The sequence below is a fragment of the Myodes glareolus genome, chromosome 13 (genome assembly GCF_982192425.1).
Source record: "Myodes glareolus chromosome 13, mMyoGla1.1, whole genome shotgun sequence".
Taxonomy (NCBI): domain Eukaryota; kingdom Metazoa; phylum Chordata; class Mammalia; order Rodentia; family Cricetidae; genus Myodes; species Myodes glareolus.
Window position 1 is genome coordinate 26,311,661 of NC_142038.1, and position 24,062 is coordinate 26,335,722.

General features: G+C 47.1%; 1 protein-coding gene across 8 annotated transcripts in view; it reads left to right on the forward strand.

Annotated features, from left to right (window-relative positions):
* Positions 1 to 2,849: 2,849 nt before the first annotated feature.
* Ablim3 (actin binding LIM protein family member 3) overlaps positions 2,850 to 24,062 on the forward strand; it is a 116,310-nt gene continuing 95,097 nt past the window's right edge. Inside the window, exons 1-2 of one of the 8 annotated variants that reach the window (XM_087896010.1) lie at positions 2,850 to 3,008; positions 3,257 to 3,457. In XM_087896010.1, coding sequence (XP_087752136.1) covers positions 3,445 to 3,457 — 13 coding nt within the window. In that variant the 5' untranslated portion in view covers positions 2,850 to 3,008; positions 3,257 to 3,444. Of the gene's footprint in view, positions 3,009 to 3,098; positions 3,458 to 24,062 lie in introns of those variants that run through there. The other 7 variants (XM_087896011.1, XM_087896009.1, XM_087896012.1 and 4 more) reach the window with 7 other exon arrangements.

Sequence of the window (24,062 nt, forward strand, 5' to 3'; positions counted from 1 at the left end):
TGAAGAAAATCCATGGCACAGGCAGCCCCACCACAGCCTCAGAGGCCAGACCATGGCCATTAAAGCTTGCCCCAACTGGTATCCTCTTCTCTGTAAAGAAGGCAGAAGGATTGTCTCCCAGTGATTTTTGTCATAGGGCTTTCCAACAAGTGGGAGCCTGTTTCCAAGTAGAACTTGTTTATGACCATCTGGATCCTCAAAGTTCAAAACAAACTTCCAAACAAAGGGCTCCCTGCGCTATAGCTGTCACCCCTGTGTTCTGGCCCAGAGGGAGCCGTGGCTCTGCTTTGCTGATGACTTCCACAGCCACAGATCACCACCCCCACTTCCTCCTGTGTCTTTCCTGCTACCTCCGATTGTTGTGGACATCCTCCTAGGAACAGCTTTGGGACCTTTTGAAAAAAAAAAAACCCTTTCTTCCTAGATTTAGAACCTTGAAGAGAAAATAATATCATTACCCTCATAGAAGCTTCTTGGATCTTTTAGAGGGGTCCATGGTTCAGAGGTCTCTCCTAAGGACTGAATTTGACAGCCTCCGGCAGGATATGTTATTGAAATAATCCCAGAGTAGAAGAACCAGCGGTTAAACTGCATGTCGCTAGGAAACGCTAAGGCGTGAAAAGGTTCAACAGGGATCTGTCTAGGAAATGGCCCGACTGTCACTGAGCACAGGTGCAAGTGAAGGATGGCGCTAGTGATTAGTCTACATCATCACGCTTTCCTGCATCCCACTCTGTTTTCTGCAATAATTCAAAAGGTAGCCGCTGTCATTGTACCCATCTCATAGATGAAGAAGTTGACACTCGTAGAGGCTGAGTCTCTTGTCGGAAGTCACGCAGCTAGGAAGTGATGGGGCTGGGAGAGTCAATCATTCGGGCTAAAGACAGCTGTGGGCTCCTAACCAGGCCACCAGTCATAGGGCTTTCCTAACTTAGGCTTTGTATGGTTAACTGCCATCTTCTCTCCTGTCTCCAGTGGGGCTGATGCTCTGTGAGTGTAGAGAACTTGTCTGTCCTCCTGACCACTGTGCTCCTCCGGGACTGTATACAAAGCGAGCACAGAATAAACCATTCCATATTACTGCTATTGATTGGATGAAAAGGCATGTATACCATTTTTCTATTCAACTTTGCTCTATAATCTGAAAAAAAAAGTTAACTGAAGTTTTGAGTGACAATCTATGGAAATAGTTTGGTTATTTTTATGCATCTTGTTTATCAGGACTTTTCCCCCCGGGGGCGAGGGGTAATAACTTTTCTCCAAGAATTAGAACCTACTAAGATATTTTGGAATTGAATAAGAAATCCTCTACTAAATCTGTAGGGGGTCTCCAGAGATATCTTTGAGAAGAACTTAATAGTTTATTAGTCACTTACTGGGTTTTTAATGCTATTCTAGGCCTCTATCCTTTTCAACACAATGATGTATCTAAAAGTCCCTTGGTGGACCTATTGAACTGCTTAGTAAGGGAATCAGCCCAGAGCCTAGGCAGCTGTACTTCCTCAAGCGTCCCAAAACTTGTTACACACACAGAATTCTGAGAACCACTAGGGATCTGCTGGGATTATTTTCAACCCTCCACCTCAACGGATAACCGTGAGACACTATCAAGGTCTATTTGGGATCCATTGCTATCTAAGGATTGATTTAGTTTTATCTAAAGGTTGTCCAGCTACGGTCAAGCCTTGGGTGTGCGGCCATACCCACAGTCCCGGCTGTGGCAGGCACAAACATGCTATTTATCTAAAAGGTGCCTTTTCTCCGGTGTTAAGAGGGTTGCAATCTCACCTTAACCGGAGACCCTAGACTCAAGCACACACGGTTATTGTCACATAGGACTTCTAGTTAACCCAGAAGGGTCTTCCAACAAGATGCTGTGCACTAGAACTGAGCACACGGAGGGTGTGGCCATTCAGTTCTCTGAGGCCATACAAGCTCCAACCAGAGTCACTCTACGGACTGGGTGACATAGACATTCTTCTCGTCTGGTTTGTTGTTGTTGTTATATTTTAATAAGCATAAATTAGGCCGAGATGGTGAGAGAGTCCGCAGTCATAGGAATGTAAAGAGCCCCACCCTATTTCAGTCAGTTGTCACCCAAAAAATATTTGAAAAATAGCCATGAGAACTAATTGCTTTAAAAAAAAAAAAACTTGAGGAAGAGCTAGTCGACTGTGCAGAAGCTGAAGGGACCTTGTGTCACGAGGTCACATACCTGCTGCCTTCCTCAGCCGTGAGAGAGCTTCAGAGTGAAGGTGCCTCGACCTTCCACAATTAGGGTTGTGTCATATTAGGGCCACATAAGTCAACGGTCATTTTGTCAACAAATATTTACTGACACCTGCTTGCCAGGCCTTGATGGTGGGAGTCTACTGAGAAGACTTTTTCCCCCCCATGGAGTGAACATCTCTAGTGAGACAGAGGAGGTGAGCGATTATAACAAATTAATCTAGTGATCTCGGGAATCAAGAGAGTAATGAGTGGGAGCGAGCACGAGTTTAAAGGATAAAGGGATCCCCAGCGTCTCATTCACTGGTCCAACTGCCCCATGCTCCAGTTTAGTAGGGACCTGCCCCAAACCATAGTGCACCCAGTTTGTCCTGAGCTAAGGAAAAGCTCTCCTCCGGCAAAGCCAGTTTCCCCTTCTAAGTCCCTTCCAATGATAACTTTCTTTTCCTGTATCAGTTCATCACTTAGACCCAAGTCCACCACCCCGTATTGGCCCCAGGACATGGGAGTCCTATTTTTTTTCCGCCCACCACCCCCAGCACCCAAGCAGAAGCCCTGCAGGGCGGAGCCTCGGACACGCGCCGGCGCGTCCAGCAGGTGGCAGCAGCGAGCGGCCGCGCCCCCCGCGCTGCCAAGCCGCGAGCCCACATCATGGATGGCGAGCTCTCAGGTTTCGCCTGGCTCGCCCTGGCATCCCAGAACCCAGACGACCAGCGGGATTCATGAGCCGCTCTCAGGGGCCGGGGCAGGGGCCTCTGGCTCCCAAAGCTGGCCAAGAGGTGGGTCTCGGGGCGGGTCGCTGCTCCCGAGGCCGGGCGGGGACGCTCTGCCCCCGCCCTGCCTCCCTGTGGTCCACACCCCCTTCGGGCTCCGCAGCCTGCCGGCTGGGATAACACGGGGTGCAAGCGAGCCGGCGCTTCCAGCCCCGCTACTGCCCGGGGTTCGGGTCCCAGGTGCGGGGGACCGGGCACCCGAGTTCTCCTCGCCTGCCCCTCCTCCTTATTCACCTGCCCTGCTCGTCCACTAGCCTTCAAGGCCAACGACTCCAGCCCAGACGGCGAGGGACCAGCAGGGGGAGAGCGCACCTGAGGATACACAGCTGGTCCCGCTCTGCCTTTTCACCCCTAGGTGATGAGTGAGGCCAGGAGAACGCAAGATTTAAAACGCAACCGGGGCCTCCGTATTGAATGAAAGACCCACAGCGAAGGCATCACCATGAACACGAGCAGTAAGTGGATCCTCCTCTCCTTTGCCATGGGAACAGGGGTGGGGGCGGGAGGTTCAGGAGCCTGCGCCCCGGCTGCCTGGAAAGAGGAAGGAAGCCGGTATCTGCGGGGACACCTGACCCTGGATTCCGTCCTTCGGGTGCTTTCAGAGCTCCCTGGCACAGGGAGAGAGCTTTGGGGGTCTGCCTTTTCCTGATGATTTTGCTAATGTTTAATCGGCGGCGCCACTTGCCTCTGTCGGGAAAACTGCTGTCTCTTAGCTATGCCTGGAAAGGCCTAGGAAGCAGCAGTGTGGCCATTGTCTGACTGTGGTGGGCTCCCAGGAGACCTCCATGCCCACATCTGGAAATCCGTGGAGGCCCTACTTGTCCCGGGAAGAGCGGGGAGGCCGTGGGCGGGCCTGGGCGGACCTGGGATAGCAAAGAGCAATTTGATAAACAAATCCTCATGAAGTCACCTTTGAGTCTGGAAGAAAGATCCAGCTTCGGTTCCCTCAGTGGTCCAGGCTGATTGCCCACCTACCGGGAGGCTGCTTAGCCTACAGGAGAATGAGAGGAAGTGACAACCCCTTTGAGGACCAGGTCTAGTAATGGCAGAGGCAATAACTGCCCTGCAGAACCTGGACCAGACATTTTGCTCCTGGTTTGGGCCCTCGCTACTATGAAATGCTCTCAGCAATCCAGGAAGGGACAATCTGCCTCCAATAACGTTTGCTCTAACCATGGGCTCTGGTTGAGTTAATGCGACCTGGGCAATGCCTTAGGAGGACATAACTGAGTTCAAATGTCACTGTCCTGCTCTCTTGTCAACTTGCTTGCTGGGTTCATCCCAGCACCAAATAGGACTGTTCAAGGGAGGATTCCTGTATGCATTCCCAGCAGGGGGTTCCGACTTTTGGGAATAGTCCCAACTCTGCCTCTCAGAGTGCTCAGCTGCAAGACCGGGAGGGTTGAATCAGAGACCCCTCTGATCTAAGAATTGTCAAGTTCTACATAAGCAGTAAGGGCAAGCAGGGGGAGTGGGTCGGCACCTGAGTGAGACTATGGCCAGCCTAGACCCCTGTTTCCTGACCCTCCCTCCATTTCAAGGCCTTGGCACCGAGACAAGGAAAACAAAGCCGAGCTGCTGAGATGGAAATGAAATGTATTTATTTACTACGTATTTGTGTGACTCACGTCTCCGCCGTCTTCCTTTGTGCATTACATAGCTGTGTTCGGCAAGTGAGCGAGGCTGGGCTCCCTTTCCCTCTTATAGCCAAAGAATTTTCCTCTTAGCTGACAATCGGAAATGATGGCTTTGGCTTTGTACCAGATTTGGGGAGGGGGTGGGGGCAAGTCCTGTCTAACCTGTCACTGGGGGGCTATCTGTATGTTTGCATCTGTGTACTTCCAGAAAAATTAAGGTGTGGATTGCCTGCCACTCCTTCCTCTCTCTAGGGGGGAGTTTATGTATGGGACTATTTCCCAGTAACTGATAGACAAGAAGGATGGATCATCTGTTTTCCCAGGAACTAAGAAAGGCTATAGAAACTGACTCTGCCTTTTCACTGTCGAGAATCCTGAGATGCTTGTCCTGTTAGCAGCTCTATTTCAGACTGGAAAAAACAAAATGCAAGCATATTTTCCCTCATTCTGTCCTTCCCTCCTTCAAAATAATGGTCTACGTATTTAAATGTTGTATATAGATACATACTGGGGAAAATGTCATTTTTCTAATCAGGGAGTGTTACGCTTGCAGAGGTCCTGGAACATAGGCAATAAAATGACCAGGACAGCCTTGGGAACCCCAAGCACCCTATAGAGAAGAATGCTTAGTAGCTGGAGAACCCCCTCTGGGGAGACTCAGACTCAGGGCCTGAGAACTGGACTTCATCATTGAACTTCATCCCCACAAAGAGAACCTACAGATGGAGAGACTATAAATAGACCTCATAGGAGTGACAGGGCCATAGGGCCACAGAGGCAGAGTGTTGGCAGGAGGCCCTGGGCTAGTCTGATGTGATCAAAAATGTTCCCCTTTGCGATGTGAAATAGCCTAAATTCATACAACTCTCAGAGTGTATCTCACTTCCAGTTAAAGGGGTCCTCACCCCCGTTACTAAACTGGGCACTTCTCCTGCTGGCTCCACACAGACTCTCCCGTGGAAGCTGGGAGATTGCTCCAGCTTTGTAGATGACAGTTTGCTATTAATATCAGGTCATTCCAAGTCATTTAGTTAATGGTAGGATTCTGAAAGGTCCTAGGATGTGAACTGTATTTGACAGTCAGTGGTTCGGGTGCCAACATCGAAGTTCAGGCAAACCATAACTTATTGCTCAACTCATAATCAATTCATCTGGAGAACGATCCTACAGGGCCGCGGCTTGGAGGCAACTGTAAGATCAGCTAGAGCCAGGTATTGTGGTGCCCAGCCTATAATCCCAGATTTATGGTGGCTGAGGTGGGACAACTTGCCTAAATTCAATGTCAGCCTTGGCTACCTGGCAAGTTCCAAGTCAGCCTGGATTACAAAGTGAGAGTCTATCAGGAAGGAGAGAGGGACTTTGGTCACACACTGTCTGTACTGGGGGGTTTCCCAGTTCGGTTTATCTTTTTCCTCTGAAAAATAAAATTAGAGTGGAATGGAAACTACATGTGAAATTTTGTGTAAAATACTTAGTAGAGGATTTATCTGTGGGCACAGCTGTCCTCCTGTCAGCAACAGGTGATCAGCCTGTCCTCTTTCTTCTGATCATCATTGGGAGCATTGTCACCACTACATTGACTTTGGACATCAGCGAGCAGATCACTTAGCCTCTCACACCTTCCCCGGGAGCTGAGAAGCATAGCTGGATGGTGAATCTGCAGGATGACATGGACTGACAAGGAGATGCTTTATACACAGGCATACATTATGTTTATTAATAAGACAGTTGTTTCTCACATGACACAATAGGACAGCGCCCGGCCAGTTATTACTCAGTGTAGATTTCAGCATTATTCCGGATCCATGGTGATCAGCATAGGCAAGGCATTTGGAAGAAGAGTGTTTCTGGGGCTGGGGGATGGACCAGAGTGTGCAACAGGTGGGCTCTGCCCTCAGAGCCAGTGAGGAAGAGGAAGGGGCCACCTAGAGCTTTTCCACTCGTAGTCCCCTTTCACCCAGGAAGCATTTGCCTAGCCCCAGGTGGATAGGTATGTAAAACAGATAGAGAAATCAAGTAATCAGGGCTGAAGAGATGGCTCAGCAGTCGCTGCTCTTGCGGATTTGATTCTCAGCACCCACATAGCGGCTCACATTGTCTGAGGATCTGACACCTTCTGCTAGCTCTGTGGGCACTAGGTATTCATGCGCTGTACATACATACATGAAAGCAAAATGCTCACACACATACAACAATAAAATATAAATATAAAAGTGATTTTCCAAAGAAGACAAATTTTCACTGATAATAAATTATAAAGAAATTTATCTTGAGACAATTCTTTGATATATAAATACTATAAATTTATTACATATTGAAGACTAAAATAAGTTTTCCTACTGCCATGATATGATTATTTATTTTCACACAATTAATTAAATCTTGGTTGACTATTAAATACAGCAGGGCATAAAATTATCTTCAGCATTTTCAGAGTTTGTCATGTTTCAGTTTTATAATCATCAATTCTGAAAGCACGATCCCACATAAATACACAATACAAAATGACAGAAATATTTTTAGGGACATCTTAGAAATTGCTGTAAATTCTGTCCTAATCCCAAGCCAAAATTTTATTTAACAATTTTTCATGAAAGTAAAGTCAATCAACCAACCAAACAAACAAAGAGAAAGTAAAGTAAGCAACACAAATAGCCCTTTCTAAAAGCAAATGTTCTACCGGGCAGTGGTGGTGAATGCAGGAGGATCTCTGTGAGTTCGAGACCAACCTGGTCTACAGAGTGAGTTTCAGGACAGCCAGGTCTACACAGAGAAACCCTGTCCCCCCCCCCCCCCCCGCAAAAAAAAAACAAGTGTTTTAACATAATACAATCAAAAAATATACTAATTTGATACTTGCCTGCTGATGAATGATAGTAAAATAGTATTAAAACTTTTGTTTCACATGATTAAACTATTACATTTCTATAAAAGAAAAAAAAGTCGATAGACACAGCGAAAACACTACCGTGATAAACATGCAATAGTTTCAAAGGCGAACTAAGGTGTTCCGGACGGTGTTCTTGGCACCATGTGGTGTGTTAGCGCTCTCAGTGAAGAGACAGCACAGCACAGTCATGTGACACAGCACAGCCTAGACCTGCCAGAAATGCCAAGTTCATTACCTGTTTGACTTTAGATTCTTCTGTGTCCGTTAAGCATTCAGGAACCTTCACCACTGCCAAATTTTTCACAACCCCGGCATTGTTCCCCAGTCCCATATAAATTGTAACCCACAGCTGAAACGCTCTATCCTAGGAGAGAGGCCTTGGCTTTGAGGGCTGGCTTCCTCATCCAGCTCTCTTTCCTCTTACACATGGCCAATCTAATTCGAGGGACCATTTGTCTCCTGCCCAACAGAGGCCTCTCCTAACTGGTCTATCCCACCCCCTCAGTCATTCCCCCATATTAACTGTCTGCAGCACCTTCAGCAGCATGGCATGCAATCCAGCCCCACCCCTTCTCTACTACACCATTCTGTGTCCTTTCAGGAGGGGCAGGTGGGTTTTGGTGTTTGGTTTTTTGAGACAGGATTTCCCATTGTAGCCTTGGCTGTCCTAGAACTTGCTTTATAGACCAGGTTAGCCTTGAACTCAGAGAGATCCACCTACCTTTAACCTCCTGGATGCTGGGATTAAAGGTATGCACCCTGCCACCCGGCTCTGTGTCCTTCTTCTGTTTGCCCCTTTCATCCCTCTGAGAGCCCGCTCCGTGACCCTCAATGTCGTGAGTCCTCTCCACACCACACCAACCCCTCTGCCTACTCCTGTGTGTCATCCATCTGGCCTCTCCACCCTCCAAAGCTGCCAAGTTCTCCCTGTATCCCTCTGCTAGCTAACGTCTCCATGGAGGATGGTCACAGTCTCAGAACTTGTTCCCTGTCATTCTGTGTGTTTGCATGAGGTCCCTGCATGAGGCCCAGCTCTGCAAATACCTAATTCCACATGGGCTATGGCATGCAGCCTCTGGCAGTGACACACTCTGGGGTGTCCATGAACCCAGACCGGTTGTTGTCACCGTCTACAGTCATGGAGACCATCCGTCAACGGTGCATGCTCAGGCAGCGGTAATCTTTTAGTCTCTGTTGAAGTTCTTGTGCTGATACCAGGAGTTCCCAAACTAGAAGAGACCGAGTTGACCCCAGCATTCTTGAAGACCTGAACACCAGCGTCAGTGCCATGCCCTATAAAATGCCATATCGCTCACTGGGTGAGAGCTCTCGGGGCTCCTCTATGCAAAACATAGGCATGGATCACACTTAAGGAGGAATGAGCCTCCTGCACACTGCAGACAAAATCCTTTGTGCTCCTTCTTGGGGCCTGGCAGGCTATCAAAGTCACTTTTTTCTCAGCAGTCTTTCTTTGGTTGGAAAGGGTGTTCAGAAATTATTAACCCCACAAGAGTGTTAGCGGCAAGAAGAAATTGAGCTTTGACATATAGATTCTTGGGTTCAAATTCAGGATTGTCATGTACTGTGTGATTTCAGACATAAGAGATTATGTCTAAAGTGTGATTGGTAAGATACAAACGATCAGGGTTCTTGAGAGAGCCAAATGAAATGCTCGTGAGTGTTGGGTCTCAGCGAACAGAGGTGAGTCAGAAATTGGCCCTTGAGTAAAGCAAGGTTCCGAACTGATGGTGTCATAGTAGCCAGGCTCTTAGACGACAGATTATTTCATTGTTACAATCACTAGTATGGGGTTTTGTATATAAATAAGCCATAACCTTCAGGAAGATTATTAACCTGGCATTATACCGGGCTTAAAGGCTATAAAGGGCAGATAGGAAGTGAGACTCCTATGTGGTTGACACACATTGTCCTGGTTCAGAAAAGGCACAAGGCCAAGGTTCATGCAGGTTACAAGGTAGAAGAAGTAGGAGAGAGATCCATTAGAAACAAAAACAAACAAACAAACAAACAAAAAAGCAGCTGGGCTCTCAGCTTGGCTTCTGGCAGGGGACAGGGGGCAATGTATAGTGAGTTTGAGAAAAAGCTTCTTCACAAATGTGTGGGGAACATGCAGAAAAATAAAAGACTCAGCAATGGCCTAGAGCTGAGAGGTTAGTTATGGCAGTCATTCCACAACCCCATCATGATGGCACCTGGCCTGAAGGGCAGAAGGAAGGAGCCAGAAGGTTCCGCTTGGTACTGGGTATGACTACTTAACAGGGCCTGCAACCGTTGGTTCCAAGAGAGCAACCACCCCAGTTCTAGAGAAGTAGCCGGGGCAACCAACACCATTCTGCCCTCTCTTGGGTTCACCCCAGTGGCCCAGTCCCGCTAGAAGCCATAGGGCAAGAAAGGCAATTGACAGACCTATGATAGCTACCCTCCCATGGCCACACAGGGCTCAAAGCCAGCTATGAAGAGAGGCAGGAGACAAGAGCAGTCAGTGTGTAGACACCAGCACAGGGAGCAAGATGTCCTTCCTCTGCCAATGCCACTGCTTGCGCCAAAGTGTCCTAAGACTTCAAGAGAAGGAGCCATTCCTACCACAAATGCGGTAAGATGTCACTCAAGAAATTCCAAACCTGGAAAGAAATGTTCCCAAATCATGAAGCATTTGTTGATAATGATTACCTGAGGGGGCCTAGAGGAATAATGTAAACAAACCATTTTTTTAAATCATTTAAAATAACAGCACACATCTCTGAAAATTAGAGTGTGATTTCAAGATCACTTGGATTGTATAAAGGAGGTGATATCCGTTCTGGATCCCGACTTCCCTGTCTGGCAAATGTTTCATCTTGCTGAGATAGCATCTGCTCTAGTGAATGGTCAACCCCTGGCTCTCACCCAACGTTCACCAGATTCCATTGTAAATGAACAGAAAACACCCAGAAGTGTGTAAACACCTTCAGCTCTGGGTAGTTTGCTGATTAAGTTGTCATCCTGTAGTTCTTACGGGAACTCTGAACTGAAATTGTTGAGTTTAAATCCATCCCTACCCCTGACTTGCTGTGTGTGTCTATAAGTAAATTGCCCCCTTTCTACCCTAACTTCCCTTCTTTGATGATAATCAAGAGGGCGTGGAGTATTAATAAGACTTCTCATGGAGTTGTTGGGCATAGTCAGTCTGCGAGTTAGAGTGATGGTTCAGCGAAGAAGAGCTCTTGTTGCTCTCAGGAGGATCTGGGTTCAGTTCCCAGCACCCGTGTGGTGGTTCAGAACCATCCTTAACTCCAGTTCCAGAGGATCTGATGCTTTCTTCTGACCTCTGAGGACACCGGACACTCACATTGTGCATATACATACATGCAGGCAAGATACTCATATGCATAACATAAAATAAATCTTTTTTAAAGTAATAAATCCATCTGTAGTTGCAAATCGCACATGCCAAGTGATTATAAAAAAGAGTAAAAAGAGCCTATTAACTCGCTAGGGTTTTCAAAGCCAAGTATATTACCTGCCGAGTGTTTTGAACAACAGAGACGTGTTGCTTTGCAGTTCTTGAGGCTTCGAGTCCAAAGTCAAGGTTTTACCACAGCAAGTTCCCTCTGATGATCTGAGACTCCAGATGTCTCCTGGCCTATGCCTAGCTGTCTTCTTGTTTCTCTTCAGAGCTTCCAACTGTGTGTGTGTGTGTGTGTGTGTGTGTGTGTGTGTGTGTGTGTGTGTGTGTGTGTGTTTGTCCATGTATCCGTGTCCAGATTGCTTCTTCTGGTAAGAACACAAGGTATGCTGGATTACGACCACCCTTGTGGCCTTATTTTAACTTGATTATCTATATGAAGGCTATCTACAAATCAGGCCATGTTCTGAGAAACCAGGTCTTGAGATCTTAAAGTCTGAATCAGGATGGAAGACACAAGTCAATCCCGGTGCCCTAACTGTTCAAGCAAAGCCCCTCAAAAGGAAATATTCTCAGTGGGTAGGTTTCTCCAAACTCCAAGCCCCCAGAGCTGGCCCAGGATGCTGACAGTAATATGAAACACTGGTGTCGCCTCAGTTCTCTCTCCAGTTTTGATGTTTAAACACTCGCTTTGCCATTCCTGACCAGAAAGGGAGTCATCTTGGGCTAGAAATAGTGCTCAGTTGGCAGTGTGTGTGCATATAGTGATGCTACACACAACAGGCTCTGGCTTGGATTCCTTGTCCAAACTGGGGATGGAGGCCTGCGCCTTAATCACAGCACTCAAGAGGAGGAGGGAGGATCAAAGGTTCAAGGTCACCCCCAGCTACACAACCACCAAGATCAGCCTGAGCTACCCATGATTCTGTCTTAGGAAAGAAAGAGGAGTGGGTACCTCATACAAGGGAGGACCAAAGGTGGCTTAGCATGCTCACACTCAGTTTGCTGAACACACATGACACACCCACTCAGGACAGTATTCAACTGTGGTATTCTGTAGTATAAGGGAATTGACAGGCATGGTCTTGGTTTCCAGTTTGCCTAGCTCCTGGTAATGCCAAAAATGAAATCAAAATTGGATGATTTAGGCGCTCAGAAATTATTTGTTAAAAAGCTAGGTCTGCACCAAGCATGATTCTGGTAACAGACAATAAATAAAGCCAGTGTGGCTCTCTTTCATGGACTATACAGGTAAGCGCGATGAGGCCCTGGTGGCTGATGTGCAGTGTTTGCCCTGTACTGAGTGTTTAATAAATTTGAATTATTAGGTAACTCAAAATTGGGATTTCTAGTTTATCTTTAAAACAAAAGTAGAGCCTTAGTGGTGGTGGTGCACACTTCTAATCCCAGCGCTCAGGAGGCAGAGACATGGATATCTCTGAGTTCAAGGCCAGCCTGGTCTACAGAACAAGTTCCAGGACAGACAGGGACACATAGAGAAACCCTGTTAAAACAAAAAAAAAAACTAGAAGATCCCAATCCCTGTCCCCCACTCTGCAGTATGACCACAGTCAGTAGGATTTATACTGTAAGTATGCTTGTTGTATGTATACAAGTTTCTTTAGCCACAGTCGCCCCCAATCCCCAGAGTTGCCCCCACTTCCTATTACTTAACAAAAATTTCTATGTTATGTTGCCACTATGGCATTTGAATTTTTATAGTTTAATCTAGTAAATGATCCATATAGCATCGTATGTGGAGAAGAGCATCTTTGTTTGTAGAAGTCACAGCTTCTCCATGATGCTTATGGGAGAATGTCCTGCCTGGAGTTGGTAGCCGATCAGCCTATCTCCTACCTACTACCAGGTATTAAAGTCCCCTTGAAGGGAACTGTGGCCCTTATTTCTTTAGCTGACCTATCCCGGGGGTGGATATCTTATCCTGATAGATGCATTTGAACGTAGGTAGGGTACCCTGTCTCCTGGAGATCAGATTTTGCTACCAGAGAACATGGTAGTAAAAAATAGAACCCAGAGCAAAGGAGACTATTTTGGATCAATGGTCCCTAGTGCTTGAAACAAGGTATTCTTCGAGTCTCGTTTCATGGCCATTCCATTTTTGTTGTGACATAGAAAACACGCCTGGTCCATCTGAGGACATCCTGTCACAGTATGAGCTCTGTGTCAGCTCAGGAGGACAACTGCTGGGAGCAAGTGCTGGGAGAGACAGGGATCTCCCATAGCTATCCGGGGCCTTTCTAGAATACAACTTCCTCCCTCCCCACCCCACCCCCCCGGGGAAGTTCACAGAAAGCAAAGCACAGTGCCTGTTAGACACAGCAGCTCGAAAGACATCTAAGGGATGAATTGGTTAATGTAAAGCCCTCGTTCTCTGCAAAGCCCTTCAATAAAGATACGTGACCGTGTCATTTCTTAGTTGAATTCTCCCAACCCCAACCACCGAAATGACCCTATCAAGGAAGGAGAGACATCAAGGGGGACTGGCCTCGGGCTCAGGAGGAGACACGGAGCACTGTGGGCTGCTGGTCTATGTGTTCCAGGCTATGTGGACTCTAAGAGATGAGAGCCATGCTCTGCGGAACCCTGGTCAGGCTCTACCTCCAGACACATCATATTCAGCAAGGACAGTGATAACCATGTGCTCCAGAAGAAGTAGCCAAATAGTGGAGGATGCAAAACCTGCTAGGGAGCAGGAAGACCTAGGCTCAACATCATGAATTGGTCCATGTCTGCCCGAGAGTGTAGTTAACCCCTCAGATATTTCAGTGGAGCACACGCCAGACAAAGGGCACACACAGGCTCCCCCGTTGCTGTGGGTTGCTGGGGCAGGATCCTACTTCTGCAGTGGTGATCAGCTCCAGTCACCCCGCCCCGACCACCTCCCCCACTCCACCCTGGGCAGAATCTTTCAGAGCTGCTTCCTTGCATCTGCTTGATTTTTGTGCAAAACGAAGGTCTTTCTCCACGGGCTGCCATCACTTGCCCTCAGCGGCAGAGCCAATGAGGTGACGGCTTTGAGTAGTCTAATGACACAGTTGATCTATTTTAAGCACCTGAAGCGTACTCCACCAAGTGCCAATCTTCCTGCTGCGAGCCACTCTCAGCCTGCAGGAGCAGGGGGGCTGCCTGAGGTCTGCTCCTGCATTTTAAGATCCAGGAAACCGCCTAGGAATCCTGGCCCTGCTGTCCAAAGGGAGACGAAGGCATCCAGTGAATTATGGTATTTTCACAGTCAAAATGGAAGCCTTGCCTCTGATGTTAGGATTATGTGGCACAGGCACCTCAGGTGACCGTAAATCCCCCTTTCAAAGGGCACACACAGCTGGCACTGCCACACACATAAGAGGAAACCTAGGAGGCAGCTTTTCTGGAACAATGAGAAGCCCAACCTCCATCAGAGATGCCTCCTTCTCCCCCTCCTCCCAACGAAGAGGTCTTCTTTCCTAACTGCAGCCTGCGTGTTTTCAGCATATTACTTTATTGAATCTTTACAACGCTGCCCTGAGTTCTGTGTCTAAGACAGGTCCCACGTTATGATGTATTTTCATCATTCTACACAGACAGACCTAGCACAGCCCATAATGGTTATGTTCATTAGCTCACTGACTTCCTTTCTATCTCTTGTCCCCTTTGAGAACTCCCATGATAGCTGAGTGACAGACCTTGCCTGCTTTGTTCTGCTTGATCCTGGGCTCCTAATTCAGCCTTAGAGGAATACTGCTTGTACCAGCATATGTAGGACACAGGTTCATGGCTTCTCCTGCGCTAACCCCCTGAGCCCTCGCAAAAATCCTGCATGGTAGATACCATATATTAGACTTAATTCACAGAAAAAGAAACTGGCTCAGACAATAAACAGCTGGCTCCAAACTCCAGTTTGAAATGGGCCACAGAGACTTGGGTAAATATATGAAAAGATCAATTTAATATCCTTCTTTTACATAAAAAGAAACTGAAGTTCACAAATAAATCACCTGGACAAGGTTCCACAAGCTGGGAAGCAGCCGTGCAGGTGTCAAACCTTTCCATCTGGCTGAGGCCACCTTTTCTGCCTTCCTGTCCACCCTTCTGCACCATCTTTCCGTTTTCTGCAATGGAAGCCCCAGGGAACTCATGGATTGGAGGTCAGTCTTGCAGTTCGATGTCCCGGGACTATTTGCTCATTCACTCAGACAATAAATAAATCCCCAACCTATATGGCAATGATGTTTCAGGCAGCTGAGATACCCAGGACAGAGATCCCAACCAAAGACCATTTTCACCCTGCATCTCCAAGGCACAGGCACTGGGGGTTGTGCTATCAGGGAACCCTTGGGGTACAGAGAAACGAGAGGTGTGAAGGCAAAGCAAAGTCCCCTGAAAGGCTTTGGAAGGTACCATTCAATCTAGACTTCAAGGAGATGAACAAATTTGTGTTAGGTCATGGGGAAGGGACAACATGGCTTATTTAGTTATTCCAATTGGCAAGCATCCCACAACTCCTGAGTCCTGGGCCTTTGACTGGTAAGCGGGATGTAGAACATCAAAGGCCATGAGCATTTGGGGAAGGGTCAGGGGCACCAGCTGTTGTATACATGCAGTAGGAAACCTGAGTTGATACATAGGGTGAAATGAAGCTGGAGGGCTGGTGAGGATCGGGTCCTTGAGAGTTTCGGGTGCCAGTTAAGGAGTATGTGTTACAGTTTACAGTCAGGGCAGAGACACGAGAGGGTTTGAGCTGAGTAGTGACCGGTTGAAGGCTGTGCATTATTTAGGAAGAACTCGCGGCAACACCTAACGATCACACTGCAGAGCCCGGGGAGTTGGCAACATGCAGTGGTACAGTAGCTTCTGAGGGGGCGAGCTTGGGACTGTAGAGAGGGCATGGCACGGTCGCTCACCAGGCATTACTGTCTGCATCACGACTCTCATGCCCAGCAGTGGATCTGATATCTGATTCTGCCGTCTGACACTATGCAAATTGAGAAACTTTAAAAAAAATCTAGGTCACTGACCCAGCCGCGAAAGCTAGGTGGTGGTGAGTGCTTGAGCTACACAGTCAGATAGGTAGCTCGGGTTCAGATTCCAGCGGCACTGTTGAAGGGCCACATCACCTGCCCTGGCTCGCTTTATCTCTCCCTGCCCACACGTCAGTTTCCTCTCTAGAGAGGAGCGAGAGGGGAGTGAAAGAACGGGTGTGAAATGCTTAGCATGGTGCCCGGCACGTGGAAAACACTCCAAAAGATAGTGAGAACGTGATGAAATATAGTTAAGTGTATTGGGAGAAGTCCCGTTGAATATGTGAAGTAATCATCACATTGTACGAGCTATTGTGACACTGTCATGCCTTCATCATTCACTTTCTTGAGAAAGGGGAGCAGAAGCATGTATTAGTAACACAGGACTGAATTGTTAGCTAGTAACTAGGGACTTCGCTGTGGGAACTCCTTCATCCAATAGCCTTTAAGATACCGGCCCACTTTGGGCGTGGTCTCTGGAGAGGAAAAGTGTGCGCTGGGAACTGGATTGAATCCGGCAGCCAATTGGTTCCAGTTTCCGGCGCATGCAGAGGACTGCAGATAGCTACCCTTACTGTGAGTTTATCCCCAGATTTTAAAATAAATAAATAAATAAAAATTTGTTAGACTCCATTTTGGGCTATTGTGGAACTCGTTTGTATGCCAACAGGACTTTATTACATGTTAGATCCCATTCTGAACACTCTCCATAAATAGGTTGTTTTTGTTTTTTAATTGCAGCCCTGAACCAGTGGTCACATTGTTTTTTGGGGAGGAGGGATTGGTTTTGGTTTTTGAAGACAAGGTTTCTCTGTGTGTACCCCTGGCTGTCCTGGAACTCACTCTGTAAACCAGGCTGGCCTCGAACTCAAGAGATCTGCTTGCCTTTGCCTCCCTGAGTACGTATGTCACAACCACCTAGTGTCACATTGATTCTTAAGGTGAATTACTCATTCCATTAAGGTTACTAAATTGAGATGATATAGGGACACCAGAGGCCATTTTATCTAGCAAAAGTGGGAAAAATGAAATCATAGCTGCAATCATATAGAAAAATCCATGAGTCCATCCATACCTGAAGCCAAAGCTACCTCCCACCCCAGACCTCCCTGTTGTAAGAACCAACAAATTCTATTTTTGCTTCAGCTGCTTTCAGCTGGGCTCCTGTAATCTACACCTGTGCAGATTCCAAACAAGGGAAGGGGGCGGCTATAAGCCAGGTGCTTCACTCTTACAGACTTTCTCATTCACCGCGCTCCTAGCCATCTTTAGGATAAAACCCTCTTCCATACAAACTCTTTTCATCCCCTTCTGAAGTGACTTTAGGCCTTCTGCTAAAGTCTATTTCATTTGAATACTTCGATTCAGACATCTTTCTGGCTGCAATTCATTTTCTATAGGTCAGTGTGGTTTGCTAGTACGTTCTTTAGCGTGCCCCTTAAATCCAAAGCTCCTTGAGGACGGGAGTCATGTGTTGCTCAGCTGTGGATACATTTGCTCCCCATCTGCAGCCCCAGACCATGGCGGGACCAGGGAATAGCTTCCAGAGCTTGAGAGAACGCCTGTGCGTGCTGGACTTCAGACACATGGCATCTGCCAGTGCATGTGTTGGGGGACACTCAGCTTGACAGAAAGCTGCCAGCAGATCTGACATAGATACGAGTGCTAGCACAGAGAGATTCAGAAACGGTTTTGACATTAAAAAGGAGGACTCCGGTAACCTGAATGTGGCCGCATAGATGCATGTGGTTGGAGATTTGAAACTTGTATGCACGATATCCACAATAAAAAGTTTTTTAAAACCTGGATATGTATGGTGGCGCACGCCTTTAATCTTAGCCTTTGGGAGGCAGAGGCAGGTGGAACTCTGTAAATTAGAGGCCAACCTGATCTACACAGTGAGTTCCTTGACAGCCAAAGTTCCATGAGACCCCGTTTCTTAGTCACTGTTCTATTGCTGTGAAGAGACATCATGACCAAGGCAAATATTATAAAAGAAGCATATAATTGGGGGCTTGCTTACAATTTCAGAGGTTTAGTCCTTTATCATCATGACAGGAACATGGCAGCACACGGGCAGGTGCTGGAGCAGGAGCTGAGAGCTGCATCCTACTCCATAAGCAAGAGAGGAAAATCTGGGATTAGCGTGGGCTTTTGAAACCTCAAAGTCCACCGCCATGACACACTTCCTCCAAGGCCACACCTCCTAACCTTCTAATCCTATCAAACAGTTCTACTCCCTGGTGACTAAGCATTCAAATATATGAGCCTTTGGGGGGGGAGGTTATTCTTTTTCAGACCACCACACCCTGTCCTAAAATAAATGTTAAAAATAAAATTAGAGGATATGAGAGACACAAAGACTGAAAGTTAAAAAACAAAATTAAAATCAGGGAGTCCTTACAGCTGACAAGTCCATCCATCCCTGCTGCCATTATTCCATGACCCCTGTTAATCAATGTGTAAAAATCCTTAAAAATATACCACAGACCTAAAGAAGATAAAAGCTAAAGTCATAAGACTTCTCAAGAAAGTATAGGTTCAGTATCTTTTGACTCTGAAGTAGGCAGTCACTTCCTTGACCACTAGAATCAGTAAAAACAGGGAATAACCCACACAAGACATCCCAAAAGAATAAAGACAAGTGGCCAACAGACCCTGAAAAGGGACTCAACATCATTAGTTTCTGATGAAATGCAGTTTAAAAGGTCCGCATCCACCCACCCAGGTGGCTGGCATCTCTCATATGTCACTGGCAGAAATGCAAATGACAATAACTTTAGAGGACGGCATGAGAGTGTCATAAATTCAGACCACACCTACCTGTGATCCAGCAACACCTTTCTTAGCTACGGGCTCATGAGAGATGAAAACACAGATCTGCCAGAAGATTTATGCAAGAATGTTCCTGGCATCTCCTTCATAATAGCCCAAAGCTAAAAGCAGCCCAAACGTTTGTCTGCACACGGCTAGATAAGCAGATCGGGATCCATTTATACAATAGATTATCACTTGCTAAGAAAAAGTCACAACCTGCGGATACAAGCCGCAACATGAATTAGTGGTAGAAACCGGTGAATAGGGAAGTCACAAATAAAAATATAAATTGTCTGATTCCATTTATGTGAAGTTCAAGAGCAGACAGAATGAATCGTGGTAGGCAGAAATCATAACAGGGAACCGGCAAGATTAATCAACATAGGCAGAAATCATAACAGAGATGTCACAATCAGTAAAATGCTTGCCACGCAGCCTGAAGACTTGTGTTTAGAGATCAGCATTCGTGTTTTTAAAAAGGAAGAAAGAAAAGCCAGACACCACCGTATACACAGTTCTAATCCTGGCATTGGGCAGACAGAGATAGGAGGATCCCTGGGACTCAATGAACAGCCAGTCTAATCAAATCAGTGAGCTCTGGCCGCAGTGAGAGAGCCTGTCTAAAAAAACCAAGGTGGATAGCAATAGAGGAAGACACCAACATCAACTTTTGACCTTTGCACTCTTGTGTACACACATGCGCATGTTTGCCTGCGTGCATATGCATGCACATCCATGAACACATGCCCACAAAACAACACGCATATAAAGAAATCATAGCGGAGTTTGCTTTTGATCAGAAGAGTGACTAATTGCAAAATGTCCCACAACAAATTATCAGGAGAGACGGAAATGTGGAAATGTCCCTTACCTTGATCACGACTTTGAGTATTTACCAAAACTCTTGGTAGTATCTATGTGTTTAGAAATAATAAACTGTGCACAGTTTCAGTGTGGCACATGGTTATCCCCTTAGAATCTGATCTTAAAAACAGAACTGACTTCCGATCTCAGCTGCCCTGCTGAGCCTGAAGCCTCTGAGGCTGCTCCTCTCATTCAGGCCCAACCTGTCGGCCAGCTTGTCCTAAAGAGCTCATTCAACCAGAACACCCGTAGAAGTATTAGTGGTTGATAGGCAAACCTCGAAGCATTGTATATTTCAAGAGCCACCTCTCCAATATCTTTTACTGCTTTCCGTGGCCCTGACACCCTAACCACACTGGCCTCCTCGACGTGAGCATGTCCCGTCCAGCCTCAGGTCCCTTGCGTGTGACTTTTCCTCTAGCAGGCTTGTTCCAGCCCCCGGCCTACAGCTGACGCCTTCCCATCTCTGTAGTCAAGCTGGAGTACTTCCCCCCCGCCCCGTTCCTCATTTCCTTCATTCCACTCCCCCCATTTTGTAAACCGTCTGCTTAATTACTCACTGTAGCTTTCTCATGTAATTCTCAACTCCGGGTGCCCAGGAAACACAACCATTTCCCCAGTTCCCGGCACATAGAAATCGCCCAGTAAATACTGACAAGTAATGACTCCGTCAATGTGCCTGAGCCTTAGCGCACAGACTGTGGGATCTAACTGTGCTCAGAACTTCCTGCCTGGGGACAGGTCCTCACTGGGGTTTCGTGGGTGCCAGAAAAAGTGACGCCAGAATAAATGTCCCTTGAGAAAAGCTTTTTGTGTCTGCCAGGGGACCCTGAGAAATCTTTAGGACACCTTGACCTTGGGAAGACTGAGGTACTTTCGATGGATGACTGTGTAAATGTCTCCTCTATTGGCCTATGGCCTGGAAGTCCTACATGTGGCCACAGGTGAAGAATCTGAAACACAAAGAAACTGGCCATGTATGACCTGGGGATGGTCCCCATCTCTAGTCCCTCTTCATCCCAATCCTGGCAGTGGGCCAGGAGGAGGAGGTCCATATTCATGTTTTTATCCAGGACCTTTTCTTTTTCTTTTCTTTTTTTTGTTTTTTTTTTTGGGGGGGGGTGTGCAAGGTTTCTCTGTAGACCAGGCTGACCTTGAGCTCCCAGAGATCCACCCGTCTCTGCCTCCCAAGTGCTGGGATTAAAGGCCTGCACCACTACCGGCTGGCTCTCCAGGACCTCTGGCCAATCATGGGGCTCACCACCCTCATCTCTTCACACTCTGTATCTGGTCATCAGACCACCTTTCTTCTTGTGTTGCCTGGATCTGATGCCACCGCCCTCCCTGAGCCCATTTCCCCCCTTGACAAAAGACAGGCCCAGAGAAAACCTCCAAAGCCAGAGCAGCTGGGCATCGACCACAGCTAACCTGCCCAGGACGCCCTCAGATGCCTTCAGTCCTGCAACTTGAATGAGCGTGTTGTTTTAGATGACCTCAGCATCTGTGACATCAGTGCTATGGGGAAAATACTCCACAGCTAGTAGCAAAGTCCACAGTGGGTGTGAACATAAATAATGATTTAGAGAACCTCCAAGGGCTTTGGACTAGAGGAGCGGCTCACCCTCTTCCCACCCACCTGCCCCTTAGCCACAATTCCACTTGTCTTCGTGGCTGTCTCCCCTGAAATTCATATTCTTCCCAACACATATTGTCAATAAACCGTTTTGTGAGTGTAATTTGGGACTTCTCTGTTACTCTTCTGAGAGTCTGTCCTCAGTGAGTTTGGGTCTCTAGACTACATGTTAATTATTGTACCAGAACTCCTGGAATTGACCCAGGTCAGGATGCCTCTTTGGCTAGCAGGTAGGCATTCTGGGAGGCTTTTTCTTTGGCTATGAGTCTAGCTTAGAGAAGCAGAGCAAGTGAATATATTTGGGTGCTTTAGTGATGTGATCCCCTTTCTTGTCTGAACAATCCACTTAGCTGGGGTTTGAGAAGCAAGAGACAATGAATGTCTTGTGCTTTCTTGACCTTACTATTGCCAATAATCAGCTTTGCTACCAATAGTGCCAGGAAAATTCTCGAACATTTTACAGGGCAGGAAGACAGGAAGATATTTACCTAAATGTATATATTTTCTGTAGGAAGAAAACTGGCTAAATGGATGAGGACTGGGCTGGCATCAGGCACATTTGGAATAGGTGGGAAAATCATCTCCTTACTACTCTTTGGGCCAGAGATGATCACATGGCACAAAACATAAAGCATTGTGTTGACCTTTGTCTGCTAGATATTTATTAGATACCTTCTTCCCTTGACTGCTTGAGAGAGAGACAGAAGTCAGCAAGGATCTGAAGTGATTTTATTAGTTCTGGTTATTGGTAGTGTTTCTCTTACCTGTTAAAGTCTAGAACAGCTCTGCCCATAAGCAAACAAAGCAAACCCAGTTTTATATTTGGGTTACAGGTGGAATGGACCAAGTGGGGAAGAGTCAGTTCACTGTGGATCTAATGTCATTACATACCACTGCCCTCATTGCAAGGATTTTATAGTATTTCTGGGCCATACCGCTGCTCACACATCCAAGAGTCTCATTGGGAAAGCATGGTGTCTCTAACTAACTGATAACAAAATGGTCTCAGGATGGTGCCCATAGGGTGGAGGCTTAGCTGCTTCCCTTTGCAACTCGAAGGGCAGCGAGCGAGCCAGACCAAAAAGAAAGAGCCCTTTCATCATGTCTGTCAGAGCAGGTGACTTGTCTTGGCAGGCAGGCTCAGAATGTCACCCTTCAGCTCCTTTTACAGCTCCCAGGTGAATGGTGTTGTCCCCAGAACTCACCGACATTCGCATTGGAGGTCTCATGTTTTAGCTTCACCTTCCCCTCTTGCTTGTGCTCTTGGTTCTTCACCGCTGCTCCCGAGACCATTGCCTACTGACGGCAGTTGAGTGGGTCAGGTATGACCTCTACCTGCTGAAAGCTGTCAGCCCCTGTGTGTTTCCCTGAATGTGGATCCATGTAGCCCAGAAGCACCTCCGTCACGCCTCTCTGGGAGCGAGGATCTGCCCGTGTGCAGAGGAAGCCAGATGCAATGAAAGGAAAGAAGGAAGTCCAGGGTGGGGGACGGATGAAACCTGTCTGAGATGAACATAAGGAGGCCAACAAGAGCCAGGAGTCCAATCAACATGGCCTTTAGAATATGGCAAGGTGTCTAGCTGTGTCTCAGGGTAGAGTGAAACCACTGGGAAGTAGTCAGTGCCCCTGGATGGGAGTCTGAGGTGAGTATCATTGGATTTGGATTTTGAAAGCATCAGTTTGGCTGCTGTGCAGAGAATGAGTTGGAAGGGGCCAGTTAGGACCTGGGATCCCCCAGGTTGGGGATGGGGCTGAAGGTAGATGGGTTAAGTGCCTCCTATTCCAGGGCCATTGAATGGCTTGATTTCCTGGTAGCTTAAAAAAAAAAAAAGATTTTATTTATTTTTATTTTGTGTGTGTGTTTTGTCAATGTATGTATTTGTATTTATTTTGTCAATGTGTGTGTGTGTGTGTGTGTGTGTGTGTGTGTGTGTGTGTGTTGCTTAGCGAAGTCAGAAAAGGGCATTAGATTCCCTAAAACTGTAGTTACAGTTGGGTTGTAAGGTTGTAAGCTACTCTGTGTTGTGAGGCTCCAAACTGAAGTCAGGTCCTCTGCCACAGCCATCCCTCCAGCCCATCCTAGCAGCTTTTGTATCACCCACTTAAGGTGATGATTTGGTCTCTACTAAATCGTTTACTGGAGCCGCCATAGTGCACTACTGTATCCTGGGCAGCGCAAACAACTGAAGGTTATTTCCTCACAAATGCTGACATAGACGTCCAAGGATGGGGTCAGGCAGGGCTGGCTGCTATTGAGACCCTCTATGTGACCTGCCAGGTGACTGCTGTCACGTGTGTGTTCACAATCCTTTGTGAAGCCTGTGTCTTCACCTCCTCTAGTAAGGACACCAGTCATGTTGGATTAGAGTCTACGTCATGACTTCATTTTTGCTTAATCTTCTCCTCCTTAAAAGTCTGAGATGCTGGTGGTCAGGAATTCAGTCTCTGAATGGGGTTGGGGTCATGAGTCAGGCCATTGGCAGTTCCTTCTGATGAAGATGGCCTTTCGTATTTCTGTTCTCCCTCCCCCATCCCACCCTGATAACCACTCCTGCAAAGTAAAGGTCCTATAACACTTCGATGGATTTCATTTCGGTTTTGGCCTTCCACCTGAATGGTGGTGTGATTGTTATTATAACCACGTGGATTTCCTCTGCTGGTTACTCCTTGGGAACAAATCTGTTGCATTTTACTTTTTCTGTGGCCTCAAGAAGCACCTGCTATCGGAAGCAGCTGTCAAGTTCATCCTGAGGGGGGAAAGAAATCTTTACCTCCTCATCTCATCTGTGGCTTGT